The sequence below is a fragment of the Bos mutus genome, chromosome 11 (assembly GCF_027580195.1).
Source record: "Bos mutus isolate GX-2022 chromosome 11, NWIPB_WYAK_1.1, whole genome shotgun sequence".
In the NCBI taxonomy this organism is placed as follows: Eukaryota; Metazoa; Chordata; class Mammalia; order Artiodactyla; family Bovidae; genus Bos; species Bos mutus.
In genome coordinates this window covers 96,313,543-96,330,463 of record NC_091627.1, presented here as the reverse complement: position 1 = coordinate 96,330,463, position 16,921 = coordinate 96,313,543, and the positions used below count along the sequence as shown (strand labels likewise).

Sequence of the window (16,921 nt, the reverse complement as noted above, 5' to 3'; positions counted from 1 at the left end):
CTTTAGTGTTGGATCCCAGGAGAAACGGGAAAAGCAATAGAAAGCAGGGAGCCTAGATGTCACTTCCTCTTCAATCCCAGGAGCCAGGCTAAACACAAGACAGGTTGGGACACTACTACAAAGTAATTCCTCAGGAACCAGAGGTGGAATTTCTACACCCAAATCAGTCCCCACGGCCTATGTTACAGTACCCTGTACTCCCCTCATTACTATTTTTAGTCATTTAAGAATAGTGGGCTGTAGAACCTTCACGTGTAAGCGTTAGCTACTCCAGAGTCCACAGATTTAATCTGAAGTTACCTGAGTGGGGTTACCCTCTGGTAGGTTTATAATCCCTGCGGTGGTAGGGACCAGCACTTAAGACGGTGTTAACCTAGATCTAGCACAGCAGGGTGCAGAGAGGGAGAGGCTGCAGAAGGCGTGTCATCCGAGCCAGGAGCAAATGGCTTTCGCTTTATTCACTGTCTTCACCGTGGTACAAGAGGGCTGTTGATGTCACGTAGTGTTTATTGAGAGCGTACTTTGGGCCCTCCATACCCTGTGCCGAAACCGTCTCTCTCCTTCCTGGCGTTCCGCCTCTTGGTTGGGGAGCCCAGGGCGGCGGCTTGGGCACCAGCACAGCTAACACCGGCGGAGAATCCGGACCGAGCGGAGGTCCGTGACTGCGGAAGTGCGCCGCGGCTCACAGACTCTCGCACCAGAGACACTTCCGCCAGCCAAGAGTCCTTCCGGGGCGGATGTCACCATGGCGGCGGCCTTGGCTCGGCTCGGGCTCCGCTCGGTCAAGCAGGTTCGGGTTCAGTTCTGCCCCTTCGAGAAGAACGTGGAATCGACGAGGTATGAGGGGCAGTGGTGCGGGGCGAAGGGACACGCCTCCCTCCCGCTGGGGATCTAGTCCCTTTTGCCCGGCGCTCACGCCGTTTTCTCACCGTAGGACCTTCCTCCAGGCGGTGAGCAGCGAGAAAGTTCGCTCCACGAACCTCAACTGCTCAGTGATTGCGGACGTGAGGCACGACGGCTCCGAGCCTTGCGTGGACGTGCTGTTCGGTGGGTTTCGTTGGGAGTCGGGCGGGAGTCGCGCGCCCTCGGCCCTGGCCCCGCAGTCCTGGTGCCTGACTCGTTTTTCCCCCTCCAGGAGATGGGCATCGCTTGATTATGCGCGGCGCTCACCTGACCGCCCAGGAAATGCTCAGTGCTTTCGCCTCCCACATCCAGGCCAGGGGCGCGGCGGCGAGCGGGGACAAGCCTAGCGCCAGTACTGGGCGCTGACAGCACAAAAGAGACCAGTCAACAGATTTTAACCCAAGACTGCTAAGGACACTTATTTAAGAAGAACTTAATTACTTATATCACTATCTGGAGGGCCACAGAACGCCAAAAAAAAGAAGAGAGGCCTGTGACTACAAACCTAACCAGTGTTTCTGGGACGAGGAACGACGAGGGGTGCGGACAAATTTGAATTTATTTCAGTTTCTTACCATCACTCACTGCTTAACCCTTTTGAATTTGGCTTCTCCTTCCACTACTCAAGGTACCTCTTACTCTATTAGAAATGCTGTTTTCTCAGTCCTCATCTTTTCATTTCAGTCGCATTTGCCACTCTTAATTAACTCCTTGTGGAACTTCTCTTCCTCTCGGGTCCCTTGTCTTAACTATAAAGGTGTACTACTCTCCTTTCTTTTATTTTTGGGGCATCTTGTCTTCTGTCATGACTTGAAGTATCCTCTTGGGTTAAATCCTATATTTCTGTTGGGCTCTAATCTTAAATTCTGTGCTATATAGTCAGGGTACCTACTACCAATTTTCGCCAAATTCCAGCAACACTTTGTCCAAAATAAAACTGATAATCTTGCATACTGTCTATAATGATCCTTGAACAACGGCAGGTTTGAACTGCAGGGGTACTCGTATGTGCCTATTTTTAAAATAAATACTACATGATCTGTGGTTGTTTGAATCTGCAGTTGTGGAATCATGGATGGTGACTGTAAAGTTATCCCCGCCTTATCAACGCTGAAGGAGTGGAGCCCCTAACTCCTTTCCCCACCCCCATTGTTGTAGAGTCAACTGTACTTGCCTCTTCTGACTTCCTTATTCCTTTAAAAGGCACTTCATCTGCTCAGCCTCTTGAGCTGAAAACCACAGCTTTATATCTGGTTCTGCCCTCTCCCTTTCCCTGCATATCCAGTCAGTAAGTTCAGAGTATTTTGTCTTAAAATCTCTTGAAATGTTCTCTCCATTCCCATTCCTGCTCTTGTATTATTGCTGTATTCTCTCACCTGGTCTCCTTTTTTTCTAACCATTTTCATTCCTTAATTTTATCTTTCCAAAGCATTGGTTTTATGTCTTACTACTACTTGTTTCTGGAAAAGGAAATGGCAACCCACTCCAGTATTCTTGCCTGGAGAATTCCATGGACAGAAGAGCCTGGTGGGCTACATACAGTCAGTCCATGGGGTTACAAAGAGTCAGACACGACTGAGTGACTAACTTTCACTACTTGTTTCAGAGAACAGTGCCTAAAGTGTTTTCATACTAGGTTACGCTGTGGATCATGAAGTTAATTTAGGGGGATTAAATCAGCCTTTAAAAAAAAAACAGTAAAATAGAATAAAAAGTATCAGAGTGCATGGCACATGGACTGGGAAGTATTCTTTAAGAAACCTAAGTTTTAAGCCTATAATCATGAATATAGTTATATAAAGTGTGTGGATGTGTTTTTATTTGCATGTACTTGGTTGCAGTATAGAATTATTTCTTACCATAGGTTGTAAGAAAAAATGCTTGATAGCCACTGGTTTAGAGAAAAACTTAAGAATGTTCAGCCAGGCATTCAAGAATCTCTGGACACTGGCTGCTATGTACTTTGCCAAATATATTCTCCTACCACATTACTATAGTACTTCTCCGCTTAAAACAGTGATATTTTCAAAGGACTGGTTTTCTTCCCTCTCCCTTTAAAGAAAAACTATCAGGAGACAATCAAGTGTAGTAAAAACCAGAATGCCTGGGATTGAAATCCTAAGCTTTTCCCTTAAGTAGCTATGTAACTTTGGACACATTACTTAGTCTCAGTGCCTATTTCCTCATTTGTAAAATGGGGATAATAGTACCTACCTCATAGAAGGTATGTTGGGGCTTCCCTGGTGGCTCAGAGGTTAAAGCGTCTGCCTGGGATCTGGGAGACCCAGGTTCCATCCCTGGGTCAGGAAGATCCCCCTGGAGAAGGAAATGGCAACCCACTCCAGTACTCTTACCTGGAGAATTCCATGGAGGGAGGAGCCTGGCAGGCTACAGTTCATGGGGTCGCAAAGAGTCAGACATGACTGAGCGACTTCACTTCATAGGACTGTTGAGAGGATTAAGTGAATTGATATCTGGGACTTCCCTAATAGTCCAGTGATTAAGACGCTATGCTTCCACTACAGAGGGCACTGGTTCAATCCCTGGTCTGGGAACTAAGATCCCCACATACAAATAAGTAAATAGATGTCTGTAAACTTTCTCGAATATTGAGTGAGCATAACATAAGCATGTAAGAGGCCTTATGCCACAGGCCTCTATATAGTGATGATACTACCTACCTAGATTTGAGTTCTCCACCCCATGGTTAACCTCTTATCTTTGACTAGATTAACCACTCTGATCTGTAAAATACAGATGGTCCAAACATTGCTGTAAACATGGATTGAACGCTGGCCCTGTGCTTCTAGATTGTGAACTTGAGGTTGGGACTGTTTTCTCTGTGTCCCCAACATTTTGCTTAGTGCCTGATAAGCAGTGTGCAATAAACGTGTTGAATTTACACATATTTAGCATTAACCTTGTGACTTGAACTGATTATTATTACTGAGATGCAAGGATGAATGGTGAAATTCAGGTGTGTACTAAGTGCTAAAATATAGAAGTGGACCAAGTGCAATGGTAGCAAGAAAGGACTGACCATTTGCTTTGGTCAGAAGGTGATTGTTAAATGAGTAAAAAGTCTACCATTGGAGGGTAGGGCCAGAAGTCAGATTATAGTAAAATATGTGAGCATGCAACATAAAGTGTGAGTTTTATATAATTAAAATTTGGATGGGAGGTGTGATAATAGCTAGAATAACATAAATGTGGATTCGGGTTTTTTTGATCATGAAGTCGCTCAGTCTGTCCGACTCTTTGTGACCCCATGGATTGTAGCCCACTAGGCTCCTCCATCCATGGAATTTTCTAGGCAAGAGTACTGGAGTGGGTTGCCTTTTCCTTCTCTAAAATATTTCTTTTGAGCCGCTTTTTTGGGGGTAGGGGGCAAGAATACTGGAGTGAGTTGCCATTCCCTTCTCCAGATCTTCCTGACCCACGGCTTGAACCCGGGTCTCCTGCACTGTAGGCAGACACTTTACTGTCTGAGCCACCAGGGAAGTCAGGGTTTTTTTAGAGGATGATAGAAATTTGTACTTTATGAAAACACCTTGTATGCTGAGCTGTTGGTGAGAACTATGAATCTAAGTTGCATTTCTGAACCATCATCAAATGTAACGTTGGGACTTACTTAGTGGTCCAGTGGTTGACTCCCTGCTCTTGAGGCAGGGGGCCTGGGTTCGATCCCTGGTCAAAGAACTAGATACTACATGCAGCGACTTAGAGTTTGCATGCTGCAACTAGGACCTGGTACAACCAAATAATTTTTTTTTTTTTCTAAAGCCCTCTTACAAAAAAAAAGAGTAGGGCTTCCCTCATGGTCCAGTGGTTAAGGATCCACCTTGAAATGCAAGGGACTCGGATTCAATCCTTGGTCTGGGGAGATCTCACATGCCCCAGCCAGCTAAGCCCTTGCGCCACAACTACTGAGCCTGCACTTTAGAGCCCCAGCTGCACAATGAGAGAAGCCAGAGCAGTGAGAACCCATACATCACAATCAAGAGTAGCCCCTACTCACCACAACTAGAGAAAACCCGTGTGCAGCAAGCAAGACCCACTATAACCAAAAATAAATCTTTTTTTTAAAAAATGTAACCTTGACTCTATGTCAACATCAGGTGCAGATGCCACCTCTGCTACAGCCTTCCCTGACCTGGACATAAGCAATCTTTCCTCTAAGCACCTTTGCTTCCTGGGTTGTAGAAAAGGCTAAAAAAAAGTATGCACAGCACCATTATGGTCCTTTTAGGCTTCATCTAAATTAGGAACCTTAGACTGGAGATGCCACAGCTAAAGTCAGAGGGAGGCTTAAAGACACTGCTGGAAAAGATGCTCTTGTATCCACTCCATTTCACTAGGAAGGCATAGGTATGTGGACAATATGGTGCAGTCTGATTCAGATATACCTAGGTTCCAAGCTAGCCACTTAGCTCTGTGGCCAAGGCCAGCTTACTGAACTTTCTAGGCCACGGTTTTCAGCCACCAGATTGGGGCGCTGTTGGGAGAGGTTAAAAGTAAAACAGGATGGCGTCTCAGGCTCTTATACATAAAAGGGAAAAAAAGACAAATGTGAGACTAGTTTCTCCTACTAGCCTGTGAACTCTGTGAGAAGGCCCACCCCCGAGATCAACGTTATGCCACAAGGGCGACAACCTTTCCCGGTCGTGGAGCTTAACCTGACGTGGCGGGGCGGGACTTCCGGGAGGAGGCGGAAGCCGAGCTGTAGGCACCGGCAGGCAGGTGCGGCTGACACATCGGTGGTCGCCCCCGGCGCCGCGCAAGGCTAGGAGGCAAAGCAGGACCGGGTTCTGTTGCCACCTTCCCGGGTCCCCGCGACGAAGATTTCTATGCAAGGATGGCTCGGGGTGACCGGCGGCGCCGCGGAGCGCCGGCGGACGGACCGCGGACGGCAGAGAGGGCGGCTCGGGGAGGCCCCGTACGGCGGGATGGCCGGGGCGGCAGGGCCCGGGGCGCGGCTGGGGGCGCGGCTCTGGCCTTAGTGGTCCTGTCTCTGGCCCTGGGCCTGTCTGGCCGCTGGCTTCTGGCGTGGTACCGTTCGCGGCGGGCTGTCATGCTGCACTCCGCGCCGCCGGCGCTGCCTCCCGACTCTTCCAGCCCTACAGTGGCTCCGGACCTCTTCTGGGGCACCTACCGCCCTCACGTCTACTTCGGCATGAAGACCCGAAGCCCGCAGCCTCTCCTCACCGGTAACCTGGACCCGGGGCGGGCAGGCAGGCGGGCATTTAATCTGGGTGCCCCAGCTTCGCGCCAGATTAAGGGTGGTGAGGAGTGGATCAGGAGAGTTAGGAAGAGGGATGACCCTGAAGTAATCGGCGACCCAGAGGGACAAGAGCTCTCTCTTTGACTTACGTGGCCATTCTACCCCCAGGACTGATGTGGGCGCAGCAAGGCACCACCCCAGGGACCCCTAAGCTCAGGCACACGTGTGAGCAGGGGGACGGCGTGGGTCCCTATGGCTGGGAGTTCCACGACGGTGTCTCCTTCGGGCGGCAACACATCCAGGATGGGGCCTTAAGGCTCACCACTGAGTTCGTCAAGAGGCCTGGGGGTCAGCACGGAGGGGACTGGAGCTGGAGAGTGACTGTAGAGCCTCAGGTCAGGGCCCTCAGGACACCCCTCCCCCAGTCCAGACTTCCTCCACCCTTTCTTTGCTGCCTGCAAATGCAGGATAAAGTGGGGGTAAACAGAAGGGGCTCTGAGTTTGCTGCTTGCCTTAAACACTTGCCTGTATGACCATCTCTTTTTACTATCTTCTGAGCCTTGGTTTTCTCGTCTGTAAACTGTAAATAAAAATAGCACCTAATTCACAGAATTGTTAAGGATTAAAGGAAATACCAGTAATATGTAGAGTTCTTCGCACAGTACATGGCACAAAAGTACTATTATTTCCCAGAGCTGAGCATAGCTCTTTATCCCATCCCACTGGTGCTTCCTCTCAGTGACCCTTGACACTGCTAGATGTGTGTTGTTTTCACCTGCTGTCCCTTTCCCTAAGGCTGATTCTCGGGGGAATGCCTGCTAACCTAATGCTGTTTTTCTCTCCTCATTGGTCACCCAGGCCTCAGGTACTTCTGCCCTCCCTTTGGTGTCCCTGTTCTTCTATGTGGTAACAGATGGCAAAGAAGTCCTTGTGCCAGAGGTTGGGGCTAAGGGGCAGTTGAAGTTCATCAGTGGGCACACCAGTGAACTTGGTGACTTCCGCTTTACACTTCTGGCACCAACCAGTCCAGGAGATACCACCCCCAAGTATGGCAGGTAACTGGGGGAAGAGAGTGTGGGACGGTGGGAGGGGTGGTATGGATGCTGACTTAGTCTGATTTCCATCTCCTCAACCCTACCCTCTTTTCACCAGGCATCTCCCTTCTCGCTAGGCTCCGTGTCCCCTGCATTGCCAAGACCCTCCCATCCTGACTCCTCATCAACCTCGTTTTTTATAATCCTCACCGCTTCCTCCTGCATAATATTTCCTGTTTATCTTCTTCCTTTCAAGCTACAATGTCTTCTGGTCCTCCAATCCAGGACTTCCCTTGCTGACAGAGATGGTGAAGAGTCGCCTAAATAACTGGTTTCAGCATCGGCCCCCAGGGGCTTCCCCTGAACGCTACCTCGGCTTGCCAGGATCTCTGAAGTGGGACGACAGAGGCCCAAGTGGGCAAGGACAGGGACAAGGGCAATTTTTGATACAACAGGTGACACTGAAAGTCCCCTTTTCTGTGGAGCTGGTGTTTGAATCAGGCAGCGCCCGGACAGGAGGCAGCCAAGCCCTAGAGCAGCTGGCAGGCAGCCTGCTGACCCACGCCCTCGAAAGCCATGCTGAAGCCTTTAGAGAGCGCTTTGAGAAGACTTTCCGGCTAAAGGAGAAGGGCCTGAGTCCTGAGGAGCAGGCTTTGGGTCAGGGTGCCCTCAGTGGCCTTCTTGGTGGGATTGGCTACTTCTATGGACAGGGTCTGGTGTTGCCAGACATGGAGGTTGAGGGGTCTGAGCAGAAGGTGGACCCAGTCCTCTTTCCATCTGTCCCTCTTTTCACAGCAGTGCCCTCTCGGTCATTCTTCCCAAGAGGCTTCCTTTGGGATGAGGGCTTTCACCAGCTGGTGATCCAACGGTGGGATCCCCGGCTCACCCGGGAAGCCATAGGCCACTGGCTGGGGCTGCTTAATGCCAATGGCTGGATTGGGCGGGAGCAGGTGCTGGGGGATGAGGCCAGAGCCCGGGTGCCCTCAGAGTTCCTGGTGCAAAGGACAGCCCATGCCAACCCCCCAACCCTGCTTTTGCCCGTAGCCCACATGCTAGATGGTGGTGACCCTGCCGACTTGGCCTTCCTCCGCAGGGCCTTCCCTCGCCTGCGTGCCTGGTTCTCCTGGCTTCATCACAGCCAGGCCGGGCCAGTGCCACTATCTTACCGCTGGCGCGGCCGGGACCCAGCCTTGCCAACCCTACTAAACCCCAAGACGCTGCCTTCGGGGCTGGATGACTATCCCCGGGCTTCACACCCCTCAGCCAGTGAGCGGCACCTGGATCTGCGGTGCTGGGTGGCCCTAGGTTCCCGTGTGCTGATGCGGCTAGCAGAGCAGTTGGGAGAGGCTGAGGCAGCTGCAGAGCTGGGCCCACTGGCTGCCTCCCTGGGAGCAGAGGAGAGCCTGGATGAGCTGCATTGGGCCCCAGAGCTAGGAGTCTTTGCAGACTTTGGGAACCATACAAAAGCAGTGCAGCTGAAGCCTCGGCCCCCTCAGGGGCTGATGCGGGTGGTGGGCCGGCCCCACCCTCACTTACAGTATGTGGATGCCTTGGGCTACGTCAGTCTTTTCCCCTTTCTGCTGCGGCTGCTGGACCCCAATTCACCTCGCCTTGGACCCATGCTGGATGTTCTAGCTGATCGGCGTCAACTCTGGAGCCCCTTTGGTTTGCGCTCTCTTGCAGCATCCAGCCCCTTTTACAGCCAGCGCAATTCAGAGCATGATCCTCCCTACTGGCGAGGTGCTGTGTGGCTCAATGTGAACTACCTGGCACTGGGGGCTCTGCACTACTATGGGCACCTGGAGGGTCCCCACCAGGCTCGTGCTGCCAGGCTCCACGGAGAGCTCCGTGCCAATCTGGTGGGCAATGTGAGACGGCAGTACCAGGCCACAGGCTTCCTGTGGGAGCAGTACAGTGACCAGGATGGGCGAGGCATGGGCTGCCGCCCTTTCCAGGGCTGGACCAGCCTTGTCCTACTGGCCATGGCTGAAGACTACTGAAGGGGAGCGTGGGAGGGGAAGCCAGCCCCCTTATTCCACTCTGGACTAGAGGGACAGGTCTCTCACTTCTGCCCCTAGCTATTAGATACCAGTGCTTCAAACCCTCCTCAACTCATCTCAGGTGTCTCCTAAGTGACATCCCACATAGCCCTGGGGTGAATGTGAGTTCAGAGTCTTATTTTTCTAAATAAATGGGAAAACCATGCCAGACTCTATTGCTTTTACCAGCTTTCCCTCACCAAGAGGTCTTAACTCAGTCCAGGCCTTAGGGCTGCCTGCTCTCCTTCAGAGAAGGTGGAAAAAGTGGCCACTGACTGTCCCTTCCAAACCTAGTCAAGTCAAGTGCAATGCAGTCAGTCGAGCACTAGTCCACCCAAATCCACAAGCAGCTGGTTCGCATCTCTTTAATGAGATCAAAGGCTCCTGTGTATGTCTTGGGGGACAGAGCTTGCACAGTCCCCCAAACACTGCCCTTCTCAGGACTCCAGCCTTTTCAGATTCTAGGAGGGCAGGGAGAAGCCAAGAACCCAGGGAGGTGGGAGCCGGGCTGTTTCTGGTGGGCAAGTAACCCACCCCCCGCCTCCCAAAATTGCTCATGGGATGTCCCCTTCACTGGAAGCCAGCCCCACAGGAGAGACTTGGGGTGCAGGATTTAGGGGCCGTGCACAAGGGGACTGGTCCTCCACCTCTTGTGAGGTGGCACTAACCCTAGCCTCCTTGACTGGCTCACCCTCGATGGAGTCAGGACAAGGGCAGAGCTCAATACCTGAGTCACCAGTCAGGCGGCGATAGCGGCAGGAGGGGGGTGTGGGGGCAGGGCTCACTCCTGCCCCAAGCTCACCCTCCTGATGAGGAGGGGCACTCTGGTGGGAGGAAACGTCTTCCACGTTTGTTCCCTCGTGGCGGGCAGGACAGCTGGAAGCGGAGGAGCAGCAGGTGCACTGGCTGGAAGCAGTCGAGGGGCAGCCAGTGGCTGCAGTGTAAGGAGGCGGTGGTGTGCCTGGGCGGTGAACCACATCCTCATAGGCTGGGGGTTTGAAGGCGCTGAGGAGGCCTGCAGGAAAGAATGGTATGGTTGATAGAAGGCAACCAGGGGTGGGGTGGTGGCGTCTTTCCTATGAGGGAAAAGTGTGCTTTGAAATCTCTGAAAAGGGAGTGTGGAATGAACCAGGGTCCTGGTTTGGGAGGGACCACTGAGAGGCCAGAGCCTCAAGTCACTCACGAAGGTCAAGCAGTGAGCCAGCAGGGACAGGGCCAGCCCCATGGCATGCCCCATGGTAGGCCAACAAGTTGATCTCACGCTGCCGCTGCTGCTGCTGCAGCCGGAGTTTAGCTCGTCGATGGCGGAAGGCGCAACAGCAGCTAAAGAGAATGAGGACAGTCCAGAGCAGCCAGAACCCTGCAGGAGGCGAGGAGGAAGAGACTTAGATACCTCCTGTGCAGAGAAGGGTCCTTGAAGGCTGAAGTCCAAAGGCGGGTGGGCAGAAGAACAAAAGAAGAGCCCCCTTGAAGACTCACACCAGAGCTCATAGTAGTACGTGCAGCAGCCAGTCTCCCCACAGCAGTGACCACTCTCACAGAGGTAGGGCTGGTTGTTCACTCCTGGGCACAGCTCTCGAAGCTGGGAGCAAGGAAGCACTTAAAACAAAGGGAGATTCCAGCCCAAGGCACTGTCCACCCCCACCCCCTGCATACACATACACAATCCCATCCTGTGAGCCAAGTTTAGCTCAGAAATCTATGGGGAGAGGAAAAAGTGATGTTGAAAGGAGTGTTCAAATATCTGAAGGGCTGCCAACATGGAAGAGGATTTGGAATAGCAAGAATCAGTCTAGAGACTAAGAGGCAAGGTGTGGGCATACAAAGAGGCAGATTGCAGCTCTGCATATAGGAGACCTCTCATATTCAAGCCTGGCTCCCTAGGGTGTTTAATGTTAAAGGAGTGTTTTGGCAGAAGTCCGAAGACTGGGCTATCTCAAAGTCTCAGACGATGGGTAAGGGGTTTAGGTAATTTCCTAAGCTGTTTTCATTGTCATTTCCTGTGGTCTGCCAATCCCCACTCCTAAGCTGGATCTTTCCACCCCTGGGTCTCAGGCTTCCTAGGGTAGAGGAGGAACAATAAGAGACCCAGAGCAGGGTTCCCAACCAGATGGGATTGCTGTGGATGATAAAGGATGGCATCCAGGGCGTGATTCTGGGTTCCATCTCTTCTCCAAATTGCTCCCTCAAGAGAAGACGCTGCCAGACTCTGTTATGACAATAGGCACATAGAAAAACATCACAAATAACTGTTGCAAGACAGAAGGAACCTCCCTGGGGCCTCACTATGCCTCTGGTCACTGGAGAGCCACTGCAAGCTTCCACTGCAGCTAAGGGATGGGATCTACGAAGCTGCAGGCAAAAGTCAACAGCACTTACATTACAAAGTTTACACAGAGTAGAAGGGCCGTATCTAGGAATTTCACAGTACCTTTGGCTCTGAGAGTTCCTCCGCCACCCGCCAAAAGGCGGAGGCAAGGAACGGGGAAGGAGAAATAAATGGCTGTCGTGATAGGCTTTTGGAGCTGTTGGGATACCTGCTGTTGCCGCACCCGAAGTGCCCCCCAGGCCTCCTCGCTGCCGTTCCCGCCGGTAGCCCGAGCCATTCCTCCACCTACAGCTCCCTGAAGACCACAGTCTCCTCTACCGCCAGCTGCCCCGCCCCTGCCACCTCTAACTCCACCGCCATGGTCCCTGCCCGGCCCATCTTCGCTGCCGCCACCATCACTCTGCGACCGGACCTTCCATCCAGCGAGAGCTCTGCCAACTAGCACCCAGGTTGTTCCGTCCCACCAATCCGCATCACTCTCGGACAGATGGGCCAATAGGAAAGATCACAGGCTTCTCCCTGCAACCAATCTACAGCAGCACCTCCGCCACTCTCCCAGACAACAGGAGCTTGACAGACAAAGAGTGGGGAAGGTTCGACCCATGGCTGTGACTGACAGCGACAACAGCCAATATGGAAAACAGAACAGGGTTTGCGTTATCAACCAATGAACGGCCGCCTGGGACAGCAAAGTTCCCGCTGACTGGCTTGAGCCCTATTTTCTGGATGACGCCAAACACTTGACCACGCCAGGTAATCCCATTAGGAGCCGCGGAGTCCAAGGAGTCTGCTGGAGTCTGGGTGGGCGCTGACCGGCTACCATTCTGGGGCCTGGTGAACGATTCCCGGCACCAATGCAAGCAGCGGGCGTGGGGGAAGAGGGCAAGCTGTGTGTTTGGGGAATTGGCCTACCCGTACTCCATTCCCCCAATTCTGTACAAGTCAAGGCACTGGATGAAATTTAATAAGGTGGGGAGGACACTGAAAACAAGGGGCAGAGGAGAAGGCACAGAGTCCAGATTGTGGGGGGTGGGGGTGGGGGGCTTAAGTAGCCAGAAGTGGGGATCCGGGGCCCTCAGGCCCACCTAGCCGCATCTGCAAATTGATGCGATAGCACTGAAGGCTGCAGAGTGCCTGGCCCGTGCGCGAGCAGGCATAGCGGCGCGGATGGGGACAGCCGGGGACAGAGCATCGAGGAGGCGGGCCAGATGGGGATGGCCGCTGAGACACAGGCGCGGGGGCAGGGATGCCAGGCGGGAAGGAGAGGGTGGAACCCTGTGCCCCGCTGCTGTAGCGCACCATGGGGGCTGGGGCCACCGCCCGCCCTCCCCGCCGCTCGCCCCGGGAGGCCCCTCGGCCTCCCCGCCCACTGGGCGCCGCAGTCTTGGTGAGGCGCTCGATAGTCTGGTTCTTGTGCTCCTCGGCCCGCCGAGCTGCCTGCAGCCGCCTCTTCCGTGCCCGCTCCTCACGCTTCAGCAGCATTTCTTCGGTGAGAGCGGGGGCCGGGCAGCCCCCAGCCACAGGTAGTGACAGCATCGGGGAAGGCTGACTTCGAGCCTTCTGCAGCAGAGCTCGCTAGGGAGATATGGAGATGTCAGCAAATCGAGAAGGGAGTTCTGCCGGAACGACGGAGGGGGGAAATGGGGACACGGAAAGCAGGGTCTTGAAGAGCAGGCCTTGAGAAAAGAGTCAAATGGGCACAGTCTCTAGGAGCCTTTCATACTGCCTCCTCTCAGGTCTCCAGACTTTCAGCTTTAGATCCTTGATCCTCAAGGACAAATGCTTTAGTAACGTTACCTTCCTGCCCTGAGTCCCAAAACTCGGTCCTAGTTCTCTGGAGGCTTTTTTGTTGTTTTCAGTCTTTGAATCCCAATGGATAGCATCAACTGGATAATTGCTCAAGTCAAAAACTCAGGGTTATCCTTGATTCCTTCCTTCCCCAACAAGTGTCTGTTTCCTAAATATATCCAGAATCCATCTGGTTTCTCCAACTCATTTCACCTTGGTTCAAGCCACCACCATCTCTTACCTGACTACTTCAATAGCTTCTTAACTGGTCTTGCTTCTATCGTTTACCACCACTAAGAAACCAAAGTAATCTACTGAAATATAAACCAAACATATCACTTCTCTGCATACCACCTTGTTGTCACAGTCACATTTATTCTTCTCCTTGGCCATGATTAGGCATGTTCCACTCTCAGGGTCTTTGCCCCTGCTGGTCTCTCTGCCTGGAAAGCTTCTCTGGTATTGGAAACATTATATTTTTAGAGAGGTCTTTCCAAACTACCCTATCTAATGTTGTTTGTTTTCTGCTTTCTATTTCATCACCCTATTTTTGTTATAAACATTCCAGTTTTTCAAAATTATTTACTACACAAGAATACTAGCTCCATGAGAACAGAAACCTTGTCTGTCTTTTCTCCACTGCTGATATCCCTGCTGCCTTGCAAAGTTCTCCAGACGTGGAAAGCTCTCAGTATCAATTTGGCAAACGAATAAAGAATGAACCTACTCACCTGCCGAGCGGTGAGCAGCCGTTCATTGATCTCCTTTTTGAGATCTCCATTGTCATCCAGCTCCCCCTTCTCCAAGGCATCCAGCCACCTCTGTTCTTCCTCTTCCTCCTGGCCTCCTAACCCCCCAGACAGGTCCCGCAGTGGGGAGGGGGACAGATTACTGTCTTCATCTGAAAAGTAAAGTTGGAGAGCTAAAAGTAGAATTGTTCAGATTGGGAACCTTAATTTGGCCAAGTTAATACTGGGACACACAAAATTTTCACCTTCCTCAGAATGAACCCTCTTCCCTTAACCAGGTATAATGAGAAACCCAGTTTCCCCACCTCTAGATCCTTCTCACCCAGCCAGGCACGGTACTGCTCAAGGGGGACTCCTTCCACAGGTTCCTCTTCATTGTCCACAACCATAAGGGGAGAGGGTGAGCGAGGACCTTCAGGGATCACAGTGAAGGTAGGAACACTGCAGAGAAGCAACCACTCTGTAAGGTGAGCAATCGTCTCCTCCTGCTCAGTACATCTAGTCTTCCCTACGCCCTCTTGGGTTCTTGCTACATTAACCTGGGCCCTGAAGTCACAGCATCCATTCTCTGTCTTCTGAAAACTGCAGCCAGTTTCTCCTACCTTCTGTCTCTGCCTGCTTCTAAAGTCCCCCAAGTAAAACCTTGGCTCTCTTGGCCTCACCTCTTGGTGCCCAAGACCTGCCCGCCCAACTTGATTTTGAGTTTGAGCTGGGGCTTGGCAGGAGACTGCTGCGTTGGCCCAGCCTCCTCTTCCTGGTAGTGTTTTTTCTTGTGTTTCTTCTTGTGTTTCTTGTGCTTTTTCTTGTGCACTCCGTGGCCGTGGGCACCCGCTAGACTCAACTCCAGGGCTTCCCCTGCAGAAGGAGAGCCTGTCAAAGATGTATGGGAGGGGCAAGAAAAGCCCAGTACCCCGAAGGGTCCTATTGTTCCCGCGGTATTCTGGTATTACCAAAACAGCCCCACCTTTTTGCTTCCCACCTGTGGCGAAGTACCCGGGGGAAGCTCGAAGGAGCACGAAAGAGACTGCTTTTATGCGAAGGCCAGACTTGCCTTATGGATCCACGCTTACCAGGCTCAGGGGCCTCCATAGCCCCAGAGGTGCTCCCGCGCCGCCACAGCTTACTCATGGGGCCCTGCGAGGAAAGGGGGCTGTAAATAGTCGAAACACATTCAGACATACCTTTTCCGCCCCGCGGAAGAACTTATCCCAGCAAATAAACGGGTACTTCCGGGGCGTAGGAACCATGCTTGTGCGGGGCACGCTTTGCGACTAAAATGCTCCAGGAGAAACAAGGGTCCTTCCAACAATAGTTCCGGACTCTTTGAGGCCGGGAGGGTTTTCCGCTCGCCCCGCAGCCCCACAATCGAGATCAGAGCTCAGCGCCAGAGATTGAATTATTATTAGACGCAAGGGTGATGAACGTATCTGTATGTTCCGGACCAAATTCGGGGCTAGGCAATGATAATACAAAGATAAATATGAATACTCCTCTCTGCCTTTGAGGAGCTTACAGTTTGGTGGAGGAGCACGAAACAATTTGCCAGCAAAATGAAGGAGGGCTTAACAGCACAAGTGCCCTACAAGGTGGGCAGATGGTATTTAAGCCTCAATTCTTTATCAGTAGAGAAGTGGATAGATGAATTATGGTACAAGCTAAGAGTTGATCGGTAATTGATAAGATAGACGTGGGATTTAGATCCTAGTGGGTAATAGTATTGGAAACAATCTAAAGAAAAACCAAAATTGGTACAGGGATTTGATACACCATAGTGGGAAGCTGTCAATGGCACCCCACTCCAGTACTCTTGCCTGGAAAATCCCATGGACGGAGGGGCCTGGTGGGCTGCAGTCCATGGGGTCGCTAGGAGTCGGACACGACTGAGCGACTTCACTTTATTTTTTCACTTTCATGCATTGGAGAAGGAAATGGCAACCCACTCCATTGTTCTTGCCTGGAGAATCCCAGGGACGGGGGAGCCTGGTGGGCTGCCATCTATGGGGTCGCACAGAGTTGGACACGACGGAAGCGACTTAGCAGCAGCAGCAGCAGCAGTGGGAAGCTGTGGTGCTATTAAAAGAAATGGGGCCCCAGAAAGTTACCCAAGAAACTGGTGACAGCAGTCCAATGGATGCTTGGGAGAACAAGGGTGAAGGGAGACTTATTCTTCCTAATATACCCTTTTGTGCCTATTGAACTTTGTATAAAACGTGTGTAAGATAACCCATGTCTCAGTGGTAAAGAATTCACCAGCCAGTGCAGGAGACGCAGGAGACTTGGGTTCCATCCCTGGGTTGGGACGATCCCCTGGAGGAGGAAATGGCAACCCACTCCAGTATTCTTGCCTGGAAAATTCCACCGACAGAGGAGCCTGATGGGCTGGAGTCCATGAAGTCACAAAGAATCGGACAGGACTGAGCACGCAAGTGCGCGCACGCATAAAACGTGTGTTTTACTAATTTTAAAAAAAGGAACAAGGTAGATCTATATGTGCTGACATACGGAATAAGAAAAGCAAATTTCAAGATGAGGTGATTCCATTTTATGAGACTGAGGCGCTACCTACTGCCCTAATGAAGCACCTGTTATTCCATTTTTAAAAGGCATAATATGCTACTACATTCCTAGAAAAAACTAAGGAATGTATACTAAATGGTTAATGGTGATTATCTTTGAAACTTAGAGTTGGGGAACTTTCACTATCTAGATCTGTAGTGAGTTTTCTTACTTTTTTTTTTTCTTTTAAAATATTCCTTAGTATTTTGTGTAATGAATTTTCTTACAGCCAATATATATCACATAAAAAGCACTATACATGTAGTGTATAGATATATACATGGGATACATGTCTGAACAGA

General features: G+C 51.6%; 5 protein-coding genes across 6 annotated transcripts in view; 3 read left to right on the top strand and 2 right to left on the bottom strand.

Annotated features, from left to right (window-relative positions):
• The first annotated feature begins 705 nt into the window (after positions 1 to 705).
• MRPL53 (mitochondrial ribosomal protein L53) lies at positions 706 to 1,957 on the top strand. The gene is made up of 3 exons (XM_005906729.3): positions 706 to 837; positions 935 to 1,047; positions 1,136 to 1,957. Exons 1-3 carry the CDS (start codon positions 746 to 748, stop codon positions 1,267 to 1,269), a joined length of 339 nt encoding a protein of 112 aa, XP_005906791.2. The 5' UTR covers positions 706 to 745; the 3' UTR covers positions 1,270 to 1,957.
• A 3,629-nt stretch (positions 1,958 to 5,586) lies between these two features.
• Positions 5,587 to 9,363, top strand: MOGS (mannosyl-oligosaccharide glucosidase). The gene is made up of 4 exons (XM_014481806.2): positions 5,587 to 6,110; positions 6,293 to 6,519; positions 6,983 to 7,179; positions 7,415 to 9,363. The coding sequence occupies exons 1-4, from the start codon at positions 5,759 to 5,761 to the stop codon at positions 9,156 to 9,158; spliced, it is 2,520 nt and encodes an 839-aa protein (XP_014337292.2). The 5' UTR covers positions 5,587 to 5,758; the 3' UTR covers positions 9,159 to 9,363.
• A 184-nt stretch (positions 9,364 to 9,547) lies between these two features.
• WBP1 (WW domain binding protein 1) lies at positions 9,548 to 12,325 on the bottom strand. 2 transcript variants are annotated; one of them, XM_070379846.1, is made up of 5 exons: positions 11,735 to 12,325; positions 11,305 to 11,406; positions 10,677 to 10,779; positions 10,381 to 10,557; positions 9,548 to 10,212 (listed from the first exon to the last, which is right to left on the bottom strand). In XM_070379846.1, exons 1-5 carry the CDS (start codon positions 11,801 to 11,803, stop codon positions 9,752 to 9,754), a joined length of 912 nt encoding a protein of 303 aa, XP_070235947.1. In that variant the 5' UTR covers positions 11,804 to 12,325; the 3' UTR covers positions 9,548 to 9,751. The 2 variants fall into 2 exon arrangements, with proteins under 2 accessions (XP_070235947.1, XP_005906790.1); XM_005906728.3 differs by lacking the exon at positions 11,305 to 11,406.
• The window catches only part of RTKN (rhotekin), a 31,004-nt gene continuing 26,337 nt past the window's right edge, over positions 12,255 to 16,921 (top strand). Inside the window, exon 1 of the mRNA XM_070379842.1 lies at positions 12,255 to 12,279. The gene's annotated coding sequence lies outside the window, so the exon portion shown is untranslated. The remainder of the gene's footprint in view (positions 12,280 to 16,921) is intronic.
• Positions 12,469 to 15,286, bottom strand: INO80B (INO80 complex subunit B). The gene is made up of 5 exons (XM_005906727.2): positions 15,134 to 15,286; positions 14,726 to 14,918; positions 14,386 to 14,504; positions 14,046 to 14,215; positions 12,469 to 13,101 (listed from the first exon to the last, which is right to left on the bottom strand). The coding sequence occupies exons 1-5, from the start codon at positions 15,240 to 15,242 to the stop codon at positions 12,571 to 12,573; spliced, it is 1,122 nt and encodes a 373-aa protein (XP_005906789.1). The 5' UTR covers positions 15,243 to 15,286; the 3' UTR covers positions 12,469 to 12,570.